We start from the raw sequence: 12,211 nt of genomic DNA on the forward strand, positions 1-12,211 counted from the left end.
CTATATATAGGCGTATTGTTTTTCATTTTTGTTCTTCAGTTGTAGCAAGTTTGCAGATCCAAAACACGATGGGTACAATTTGTACTCATCACTTTTGACCATTTATGAAAATGTAATGAATTAGAGGCCAGAAGAATGATGTCAAGATTTGCCTGTAAAATGCCAATATAGTTCTCTCCTGGCTTTTGGCACAGATTATTTCATTTGGGCGTAGCAGAACCATCCATGATATAATTTTATTCCTGAAGATACTCTTCTGGGCCAAAAACCAGAAATTCAGAATGGCTTCTATTCATTCTCTCTTACAGTCAAGGACACAAGGGAAATCAATGGTGTCAGTGTGAATGAAGAATGAAAAATATGTTCATTTAAAATGGATCCTTATTATATGCACATACACGCTCAAAGACAGAACAGTTCTCTTGTTCTTAAATTCAATCCTTAGTAAAGGTTCTTCTTAAACTTCTTAAAGTGTTCTTCTTAAACTTTGTTGGAATTAGTAAGATGTGACAAGATTTCTGGAGAAAAATTTAGCTGATTGCCCACTCAAATCGCTCCTGAGTTGGTTTGAGCTTCATCCTTTGGGAACACAAACTTTTCTGCTCCTTGCTTTTGATTTTGGATGCTATTTCATAAGCCTAGAAAGATTTTCCTTTTCCATGCCCTCTTCATTCAAAAGTCATCTTTATTGCCTATTTCTGCCATGGTTGTTTGCTCCTTTTGGCCATGTTACGCCTGAATTTCCTATTTCACATGTCTTCATACTCTGTATGATCTTATCTTTCCATGTGCTTTAAACCAGCATGCATCTTTATAGCACTCTATTACTATCAAGTGTGGTTTATCCTTCTTCTAAGTAACAATAATATTGTTACTAACAAAGCAAACATGTCTTTTGTAGTGATTTCAGTTTTGATTTCTGCATTATTTTGAGCATATGATATGAATATATACTAACTTATCTAATTCATGTATAATGTCCCAAATGCTTTCACTGCTACGGTCTTCTATGGATAGCCACTGTACTTTGTGCAGCTCATCCATCTTTTGTCTGTGCTGGACCATAAATGTGTTACGTAGGGACCTTTCATTCTCGGTGTTTTACGATGGCGTGTCAGCTCTACTTGCCCAGTGAAAACAGATTTCATGCATGCTTGTGCAGAAGGAAGTGTAAAGCCATTAAGAAGTAACGAGTAAAGAAAACAGGGACAAGTCTCTCTGTTCTATCAAAACGCTTACAACTTTGGCTGCTTTGGGGCAGAGCGCGGAGGGGACGTGGACCTGGGGAAGCGAGCTGTGGGGGGCTGGTGCATGGCGGTTGCGTGGCCATGCAGCACATTGGGGTTGCGTGCGTGGGGGATCGTATGTACGGCGGGTCGGTGTTCTGTGCCTGGCAGGGTTTTGTGCCTGGCGGTGTTGTCCGCTTGGCTGCGCGGGGCGTTGGAGCTGCGCGTCGGGGTTGTGCCCTGGCAGCGTTGCGTGTGGCGTTTTGGGGCGCTGCTGGGCGTCGCGCAGGGCGCGTCGGTGTTTTGTGCGTGGCGGCGCCGCCTGCACGGCCCCCGGAGGCGGCGGGAAGGCGTGTGGAGGCCGCGGCCCTCCCGCCGGGCGGCCCCGCGCTGCGTTTCCCCGCCGCCCCCACGGCCTCGCCCGCGGAGGGGGGGCGGAGGCGGCCGCCTCGCACGTAGCCCGGCCTCAGCCGCCGCGGTCGCCCTCCCCCCGCCGCAAACGCTCCCCGCCGTGGGCCTCGTCGGCCTCCGTCCGCCGCCGCCAGGTGAAGCGCGTATCCCTCCGCCGCGGCCGCCCCCACTCCCGCCGTCGGGCTCGGCTGCCCCGCAGTCCCCGGATGGAAAGTGTTATGGCCGCCAACAGCGACTCGCCGGGCTACGGAGACGGGCGAGGTAACGCGGCGGCGGGCGCCGGCCGCAGCGGGCGGGGAAGGGGCCCCGGCGCGGCAGGATGAGGGCCCGGCCGCGGCCCTGCCCCCAGCCGCGGTGCGGGAGCCCGGGCGGGCGGTGCGAGCCGCGGCGGGGCAGGAAGCCGCCGGGCGGCGGGGCTGCGCCGTTAAGTAGTCCCGCGCCCTGCGCCGCGGCGGGCGAGTCCCGGCGGCGCCCTGCCGTAGCAGGCACCCCGCGAGCAGCCGCGCCGCCCCGCATGGCCGCGGCGGACGCCGTATCCCTCCGCCGGGCGGCGCGGGGCAGCGCCGCCGCCCCCGGGGCCCGCGGGCAGGGGCGCCGCTGCCCCGCGGGACTGAGCGGCGCCTCCCGCCGGGCCGGGGGCAGCTCGGGGAGGGGGGTGGTCCCTCAAGGCGTCCCTAGCTCCCCCCCCCATTTTGGGGAGCGTCCCCAAAAACCCGTCCCCGCGGCGCTTCGCGGCCTCGAGCAGCGCTGCCCGGCGCGGCGGGGCCGGATCCGGGGGGCTTCGGCGCCCGCAGGTGCGGCCGGGCGGCGCTCGCGTTTGCGCCAGCGGCAAGTGCGGAGCGTCCCGGTGTCGGCCCTCGGCGGCCGCGTTGGGGGAACAAGCGCGGTGCCGTGTCGGGAGATCGTATCTGAACCTGAGAAAAACGCAGCGCTGTGAGTTTCTGAAGAGCCAGTCCTGTAACTTCCTGCATGTGCCCGTGTTTTCGTGTTGACGGAGGCACTGCTTAAACTCTGCAGGCACATACAGGGTTGGAGCAGGGATGAAAAACAGTGTTTATGCCGTGAAGTTTAAGTGAGCGCAAGAAGGTTTTGCAGAAATCTGTAAAGTACTACCTGCCTGGAAGCGTATTTTGAACTTTCATGTTTTGTTCTAAACGCAGAAACTAAAAAAAGGTACCAAACTTAGGAGTGTCTTATTCATCAGTTCTCACTAGTTTAAACTATACAACTGAAAATTTTTTCCTCTGTGTGTCCTTTTTTTCTTTGACAAAACACATATTGGAGCACCCCTGGGATGAAAAAAATAAGGCTTAGAAATGACTGACACTTGCACTTTTTTTTTGTGTCTGAGTTAAGTTTACCGCATGCTTATATATTTTCAGGGTTTGTACTCATGATATTTGTTTTACAGTCTACTTACTTGTTTTAAGCACTATGAATGTACCATTTTTTCCACTTTGGTTTTGCAAAGCTGTCTGGAAAATTAGTTATCTTTGATATATTTATTACAATATTTTACAATTGTTGTTTAAGAAGTATTTTTGTGGCTCCTTTTTTGTTTTGTTCCAAAGAGAAGTTTCTGTTTGGTTCAAGTTAAAATTTGAGGGACTGAGGTACCAATTACTGCTTTCTGTCTTCTGCTTAACAGTTATTATGCCTTTATACTTACCACAGTTAAGAATGCCTGTGAAGTAGTGGCAAAGTGGAGATAAAAAAAAAATGGTTAGGAGGAGTTTGATTGCTATATATTAATTCCACTTATAAATTTAGAATTTGTGTTGTATTCAGTGGTGTTCTCTGATCGGAGAGAAGGTAGTATACATTTACAATTTTTTCTTCAGTATTTTAAAAATGGATACAATGTAAGATTGAAGCATTTCAGTCATGCTTTTTTTCAGTTATACCCTTTAAAATATCTGTCCTTTTGTTTCCAGACCTTTTTTCAGTATTCCTCCTGACTGTGGCCTTTTCTGAGTTTTACGTATTTACCTCTTCCATGTGAGTGGAAAAATGTTAAAAAGGCTCTTGAAGAATTGAAGTCTAGTCTATTCTTAATGAGTAAGTTTGACTTTTCTTTGATAAAATAAACTTAAAGATCCCAGAGATTTTTTTAAATAATACTAGTTAATAGTTTGATTTATTATGCTGAAGGTGTTTGTAGATAGTTGCATGCTACCCAATAACAACAAAGTTTAATTTATGTGATTGGTTAGTTAAAGGTCTCAAAACAGTTTGGATATATCCAGCTGAGACACTTTGCAAAACATTTTTATGTTTTATCTAATTAATGAAAGGATACCCAACTGAGGACCACATCAGCCCCATGTTAGAAGCTTGAGGTTTGTTCTCTGCACCATGCTGCATTCACTTTTAGTTCTTATAGTGTTATCCCTTTTCATTTGAACAAGAGGCTGCTGTTACTGGGATGATGGGATTATATGATGCAACCTTTAAGCTTCATGTGTGGCATCTCTGCATTTAAATAAGTTCTTCAGTCAACACTCCTGCTTCATATTTTGGTCACTTATTCTTTATGTTGGAGTTTGGCTTGCTCCTGTTCAACCTCAAGGGATTTGCCACTGACAGGAGAAAGCATTGTAATACAGTATTATTTGGTGCAAGTGGAATATAATATATATGAATTATTCTTTTAAGGCTCAAAGTAGAGTAATGTCACATGTATTAATCTCCAGTGTGGAAGACAGGAAATGTATTGTTCTTCAATTAAAAAAAAGAAAAGAAAAGAAAGCATAAAGTGTTTAGTTGTAATTTTGAGAGACTCCTGATGTGGTTTCTTATATTTGTTTGTTTTGAATATCAAACGTGTAGTTGAAATGTTTGAGGTCTCATAATCGAAGAACACAATTAATTGAATTATAATTGATAATGAAGTCTGTATAAACGGTAGAGATATTTTGCTTATTATTTTCAAGAATGTAGAATTTGCTAATATTTTTTTCTAAGGAATACAATAAAACATATAATAAAAAATGTGTTTTGCTTTTCTTGCTACTGGGATACATAAACATGGCGTTGAAAATATTTCAGTCCTATTTTTTTTTTCTGTTGGGTATTTACATGTTTAATACTAGATGCTCCCATCTCACAGGATTATGGGAAAATGTTTGGAAGACCTTAGTGGTGATGCTTATAATGGCTCGCAGCTCTTCTGCTTCAATGCTATGAGGAGAGGATGTGATCATTCTTTCAGTTTAAATGTGAATAAATAGGATGATCTGATGACTTTCAAGTCTTCATTGCTTCAGGGTGGGCAAGGGAATAGGGGAGAGAGAATTGCTGATCAGATTTCAGCCAATGCTTTGCTAACTTCTGCGTACTAAAGTGATGCCATGGCTTTTCCACTATGGAAAAAATATTTAGCAAAAAAATACTATATACTAGGAAAGAATGAGTGGAGTACAACTTCTTGTTCCTTTTCAGTTTCACTTTTTGAAATGGAAATGATCTTCTGTGCTATTCCATTTCTGCTGATTTATGCTGACATGGGAGTGTTGTTTGAGTGGAGACTTGAGCATAAATTGTCTGTGCAGCCTGTTACAGAATCGCGGACATTAAGTCTATAGAAAGAGAATGATACTGACCATACCTGTTTGAGCCTCTTAATTCATAGAGAAGTACTGTTGATAGTCATATTCATGTTCTGAAAACAATTAATGGATATGCAGGAACGTATGGTGAGAAACAAAATTAAACTTGTGTCTACTGACGACTTTCCACTACTTTCTACTAGTACAATTTCATTATGTGATACTAAAGGTGGCCTCATGAAACATTCATTGTGAATGAGTTGATTTGGCATGCGCGTGTATGTGTGGATAAAGGTCATTTATCCATTAGTGAAGAAATATTTTTGTTCAGGATTTTTTTTTCTTTTTAAGAACAATAGTTAGCTACTATGAGAGTAACAGCCTTTATTAATAATAATAAAAAAATTAACTTCTGTTGAATTTGACTTGTTTTTAGTACTTCAGCTAGGCACAATTAATGATCCATGTCACAGAGGAGGCGTTTCATGCATTTATGTTTGCATGAAAACCTGGGTTTATCAGATCCTGAGTAAGTGCTAACTTCATTTAAAAGAGAAAATCTTAAAAGTTCTGATGCTTACAGTGTCAGAGTGGGACAAAAGTTGATGGCACGAAGTATCAAAATATTTTCCTCTTTTTCAGTAGATGTCCCTTAAAGCTTTTTTTTCCTCCACTTTATAAATATTTTGTTTTTAAAAAAATAAAGTTATAATACAGTGCCTCTTTTTTGACTCATGCTTTTTTCTCTCAAATGCTATTATACCAATGACTTCGAAGATTGTCATGTGTTCATTAATGAATTGTAGTGAGTGTTTTAATTGCGTTAGCTTTAAAAATAATATTTGCTGTGTTTGTTTTCTGATTTCAGGAGAATAAAATGGGGAAGTTCTAGAACCTTGAGGATAATTCAGCACAATAGTTTGCTGCAGGAACTAAGACTCATCTCAAGAATTCAGTAAAAAAAGAGAAGGAATACTTAAAATCATGCCATCTGAAAAGGAACAGATTTTTTGTGATAAAAAGCAAATTAATTTGTTAAACCACAATGCTGCAAAGAAACTTTCTATGGATACTACTTTGGAAAAAGCACTGGTGAATGATACTTTTAGTATGATGCCTCAACCAGCAATTGTAGATGTCAGTCTCTCTTATGAACTGAAAAATGTGAAAATTGATTTACCCAAAGTGAACATTCCAAATGAAGTATTAATGAAACATGAAGTTGACAGATTTAGAAAACTATTTCAGTGTAAACAGCAAACTGCAAGGAAGTCTTTACATCTAGAGAAAATAAATGGAAGCAATCCCAGTTGTTCAGAGGGAAGCCACTTGCAAAATAAACCAGAAGTGCAATTTGAGGAAGGGTTAAAAACTACAGCAAAGATACTTAATTTCACTTGTACAAAGTGCAAGGATAATATTCGATACAGCCCAAATGATCTACAGAAACATTTTCAGCTGTTACACTATGGCGAGTTGCCTTTGTATCCTTGTGAAATGTGTAACTTCTCAGCTAATGATTTTCAGTCGTTTAAGCAGCATAGACGCACCCATCGCAGCACTTTAGTGAAATGTGAGCTCTGTAATGATGAGCATATGTACACTTTGTTGGATTTGACAAAACACTTCACAGCAAAGCATTGTGTAAATGGTCACTTTCAATGTGAAAAATGTGGGTTTTCTACCCAGGATGTGGGCACATTTGTTCAGCACATTCACAGGCATAATGAGATTCCATATAAATGTGGAAAATGCCATCACATAAGCTTTACAAAAGAGGAGTTCCAGAAGCATCTTCTTGTCCATACTGGTACGTTTCCTTTTGGTTGTCAGTACTGCAGTTACAGCACACCACGGAAAGATTACCTTTTAAAACACATAATAGCTTTGCATAGAGACCACCTGTATGCAAAAGAAAAACTGGAAAAGGATAAATGCGAGAAAAGGATAGTAAAGACTTCAGCAGGATTAAAGCTCGTGTTAAGAAGGTATAAAACAGGAGCATCAAAGAAAGCACTCTGGAGACGGAAAAAAATAAGCAATGGAAGTGACAATACTGAAGAAAAAAGTTCACAAATATTAAGAAGTATGCATAAAATCCACCTGAAACCTGAGGAGCTGAACGAATTTGTAAGAGATGTGGAAGCAAATGAAGAAAAAGATGAAATTATATATACTGAAAAGCATAATTTCACAGGTGGAATGCTCTCTGCTACTACTGCACAATACAATAAAGCAGATGATGGAACAAATTATGGCCTGGGATTATTAAAGAATGCTGTTCATGGGCCCACAGTACTGATGGTCAAAAACAATAAAATATCTGTTCCAGCAAATTACAGTGCTAAATTTATGGGATTTAAAATGGTAGATGGAAAGCAACATATTGTTATAAAATTATTACCCACGAGTAAGCAGAACTCACATTTGTTGGGTCAGAAAGCTGATCCAATTAAAGATGGCTCTACATCTTTGCTACAGACTGCTGATCCCTGTAGCTTGTCTTCGGGTGCTATATCACGTGTGACTGATCAGACAACCTTGAAGAACAATTCTGTTCATCCATTAACCTCTACTCCATTTCCTTTTTGTGCTCCTCATTCTGGAAAAACAAAAGTGGAAAAACAAAGTAACTCCTTATTGTATGGTAGAAGTGTTTCTCAAACTGTAGCACCTTCTAATGTAGCTGTGGGAAAAAGTTCAAATCATTTGCAAATGAAGTTGGGCTCAACTGTGCCTCCGTGTGATGAGGTGACAAAAGTTGGAACTCGAAGTAATATCTCATGGGGAAACTATAGTCCTCCAAGTCATCCTCAGGTATTACCACCTGCTATTACAAATGCGCTTCATTATGACCCTATGAAAATGCCCTTCTTCCCCGAATTGAAAATACAAAATGGTGGCCTAAACAATAGTAATGGAACTAATAATCTGTATTATTCGCCTTCAGTTGATTCCTCTAATGAAGGGTTGCTTTCTTTTCATAATTATTCTAAAATGGACACTTCAGATAGCCAGTGTAGCATTTGGATGTCAACAGATGACAAAACTAAAGAATTTATATCCAGCAAAACACTTCCTTTTCAAAACAGTAGGAGAGGTGAATCTGCATCTTCATTTTCAGAGTCAGTGAAAGGCTTAAAACCAGAGAAATTTGTATCACCTCAGTCAAATGTTAATAAAACTTATGGACACATAAACACTAAGAATAATTGTATATCTTCTAAAAGCCAATCAAAATGTGTTATTGACAGAGAGTGTTTTATGGAAGACCAGCATAGTAACGGCCAGCAGTATTTGGACACTAACGTAAATCACGGCTTTGAGAATGTAGCAGAGAAATTTCAGGAAAATGCCTCTGATTGTGTTAACTCAGCCTTAATGCCTAAAATCACATCAGTTTTCTCATTACAGAGTGAACAGGCAGCTAATTATTTATCGCCTGAAATAAACCAGTTATTGCAAGATGTGTTGAAAGTGAAAGCAAATACTCAGCAAGAATCCCATAGCAAGTCAAATAACTGTGTAAAACTTCATTCTGACAAGTTGCTTTCCAGTAATGAGACAGGAAATAAAGCCTTTATGCATTTAAAGAGCTCAGCAACTGCGTGCGGGTTTCAGAGGCCTCCTGCTAATGTAGGCTTTCATTTATATAAGAGAGAGTTGAACTCCAGATGTAGCACAAATGAAGGTATACATTGTGGGAAAGAAAGAAAGATACCCAGAGCATCATTCGATTCACAGGGAGTAGGTAAATTAGCCAGAGCTGCAGGTGTCGGTACGTTGCTTAAAACCCATACAGATGCAATTGTAACGCAGCAATTAGTAAAAGATAAAATGCGATCTACAACCCAAAATCCTAGTAGCTTTTCACCAGTTCATCAAGAACAGAAGAAAACCCTTCTAGTACAGTCACCGCCATCAGGATTTTTTGTACCTTTGCACCTTGCTAACCAGCCCGGACTACAGGTTGTTTCAGGAACATCTCTTCCATCCACCAGTTCATCAGATGGTCATTTGACTAAGGGTGTACCTGCATCTTTTGTTTTAAATAAAGGACCTGGAATGATTTTGACTTTTAGTGGGGCAATTGGAACAGTTGCAAATGTCCCTAGTGATAGTTCTCAGGTTTTAGGGAGAGTTGCATCCAGAGAATATGGTAAAATAACCGTACCAGCTTCAAAAATAGATGTGAAAAATGACAAAAGTAGAAGAAGTTCCAGTAGTAGGAGAGCATGTAGTACAGCAAACGACTCATCAAATAGCATGCCATTCAAAGGACCTCTTGTAATTACAAACTCATCTGAGTCATCTATGAAAGGAATTTCTTCTGTGAAAGTGTTAACAGAGCATCAAGATGCTGTTTTTGGTTCCTTGGAGTCAGTAAAAGAACAGGAAGTTCAACAGAAACAACATGTTTATGCGCTTTTGCCTGATGGACAGCAGGCAGTTTTCCTGAAATGTATGACACCAAACAAGCCTGCAGTACATAAACATAGTGTTTTTCAGGATAATGCTTACTATCAAAGTTGTCAACCAAAGAAAACTGGAGCCATGCAACAAAAGCTTTTGGTGAAAATTAAGACTTCTACTTCGGAGTCACTGGCTGATGCAAATCGGTCAGTAAGCAGCTCAGTGCCCTCACTACAGTTGGACAACATGCAGTCCCTTACTCCTGCACTAGCACAGAAACAAGCTAATCTTACTTGTAGCGATGCCTTAATCTTACCAGGTAGATTAATGCCAGCAAATGCCTCTGTGGCAAGCTCTAATCCAGCATGTTGTATTCCTCCTATAGAACCTGTACGTTCTGCCAAACCTGCAGGGACACGGTTGCAAAAAGGTTCTGCCGAGAGTACGCAAGTAATAACAGCTAACAACAGGAATAGCTTTGGTAGTCAGAAGTCCACATGGAGCACCAGAAACAGAATTTCAAAAGTAAAACCTCGTTTAAAACAAACTGCGCCTAAAAGTTCAGAAACCGTGGTTTTGCAAAGAAACAAGAATTTCAAACGAAAAAGAAAGGATAATTACTCAGAACCTCCAAGAAAGAAAGTAACGTTGCACAGAAAGTGTAAGGAAAAGAATCAAACTGGAGTTGTTAGTGAATCAGGTGGCCCTTACAAACCAAGGGCATCAAAAGAAACTGTAAGGACTTTGAAACTACTTCCTTTTAATTCTAAACAGCTTGTGAAATGCCCTCGGAGAAATCAACCAGTTGTTGTACTTAATCACCCTGATGCTGATGTTCCAGAAGTTGTAAACGTAATGAAAACCATTGCTAAATTTAAAGGACATGTTCTTAAGGTTTCATTGTCGAAAAGAACTATTGAAGCTCTTCTGGAGCCAGCTTTCTGCAATTCTTTGGACCTAACTACTGATGATCTTTCTCAAAAGAGGCACAGGACAATAAAACCTATTAGCCCTGTAAAAGAAAGATTTGTGTTAAAATTGACACTGAAAAAGACTAGCAAAAACAATTATCAGATTGTGAAAACTACCTCTGATAACACCTTGAAAGCTAAGTTTAGCTGCTGGTTTTGCGGTAGAATATTTGACAATCAGGATAATTGGGTAGGACATGGACAGAGGCATCTGATGGAGGCTACTCGAGATTGGAATTCGCTAATGTAATGATGACCAGTGAAGAAGAAAAATCTTAAGTACCATGCAGTATGCCTTTTAAAAAGAGAATCTAGTTGAATTATGATACACAAGTCATTTTGTTTTGTATTTCAGTATTGTAACTGAAATTTAAATATAATGCAAAATGGTTGTATTTTAAAAGGAGGAAAAGATTCTCTGGTGGCATCAAGCTTTGAGATACATCAAGGAGCTTTGTGGTTTAGATAACTTGTGACTAATTGAAAATACAATTCCATAAAAATATATATTATTTTTTGTTACTACTATCATGTCCTATATTTTTATTCTATAGAATCAGTCTTCAGGGCTTTTGTTCTGTACATATTTAAGAAACCTAAACATGTAAATATTTTTATACTTTTCAGTTATTTGGTATAATTTTTGCACAGAAGTTATTGCCCCCCCCTTATTTTTCAGTTCTGTGCATGCACTACTAAAAACCAATTTTTAAATTTTTTTTCAACTACACACAGCTGTTATCCTGGGATTTTTTTTCACTTGTTAGCTCTTGATTTTGTTTTTCAGGGATTGAACACTATTGTTAGCAAGTGCCTAAAAGATGTGAAGCAGTTTACATTATGTCAACTGTGTAACCATAGGTCCAAATAGGGCCATTTCCCCAACAGTTTCATTTAAAAAAAGCCATATGTGAATGCTTTAAGCTATATTGCTATGCACATGACACTTGTACTATTTCTGTGCAGTTTGTCTACTTTCTTAGTGAAGTATTTTTCATATAAATTAATAAAACATGTTACGATTGTGTTTAATACAGTGAGCCTGAGAATGGAATCAGTTGAAAATATACAGTATATATATTCATAATGTATATGGTGTTTAAGAATGGTGAACATTCCTAATCTGTATTGACTCTGTTACTATTAAATTTGATATAACTTGTGTTTACAGAATATGACTAAGAGCATTTATAGAAAATACTTCTATTTTGTTTTATACTATGTCTGACACAAACCCTATAGGAGGGGCAGCATATAATGAGGTGTAAAGCAACATTTCAGGCCTGTAGCTGGATAATAATCTTTTTCCAGTTGGAAATAATGTGTCCCCATAATGACTACATAGTATTTTCTACTGTTGCATACTCAGATGAACTGTTTTTTAGGGTATCTGGCATTTGGCAAAACCCAGGCTTCAATTTCTCCTCCCTCATTTTAATTCCCAGGAGCCTGCTTGCTTCCTATTTGTTATTGTAAGGGTCATCAGCAAAGGAGAATGAGCTTCACATTGCTTAATGTTAATATGAGGGTATGTGAACAAAGGTCCTTACCTGATCCGTAGTGCTGACTGAGTCTTTGTCCTCCAGATTCTTAATGAATCCAGAAGCTGGATTGAGCCTTCAGTGGGAGTGCCCTTAGCATA

At 40.3% G+C, this 12,211-nt stretch overlaps 1 protein-coding gene across 6 annotated transcripts in view; it reads left to right on the top strand.

Annotated features, from left to right (window-relative positions):
* The window catches only part of ZNF518A (zinc finger protein 518A), a 36,909-nt gene extending 25,167 nt beyond the window's left edge, over nt 1-11,742 (top strand). For 2 of the 6 annotated variants that reach the window (XM_064514064.1, XM_064514062.1), the window contains exons 3-4: nt 3,572-3,695; nt 6,054-11,742. In XM_064514064.1, coding sequence (XP_064370134.1) covers nt 6,170-10,819 — 4,650 coding nt within the window. In that variant the 5' untranslated portion in view covers nt 3,572-3,695; nt 6,054-6,169 and the 3' untranslated portion in view covers nt 10,820-11,742. Of the gene's footprint in view, nt 1-1,648; nt 1,899-2,224; nt 2,811-3,571; nt 3,696-6,053 lie in introns of those variants that run through there. The other 4 variants (XM_026094163.2, XM_064514063.1, XM_026094164.2 and 1 more) reach the window with 4 other exon arrangements.
* Nucleotides 11,743-12,211: the final 469 nt, after the last annotated feature.

Source organism: Dromaius novaehollandiae, chromosome 6 (assembly GCF_036370855.1).
Source record: "Dromaius novaehollandiae isolate bDroNov1 chromosome 6, bDroNov1.hap1, whole genome shotgun sequence".
Classification (NCBI taxonomy): domain Eukaryota; kingdom Metazoa; phylum Chordata; class Aves; order Casuariiformes; family Dromaiidae; genus Dromaius; species Dromaius novaehollandiae.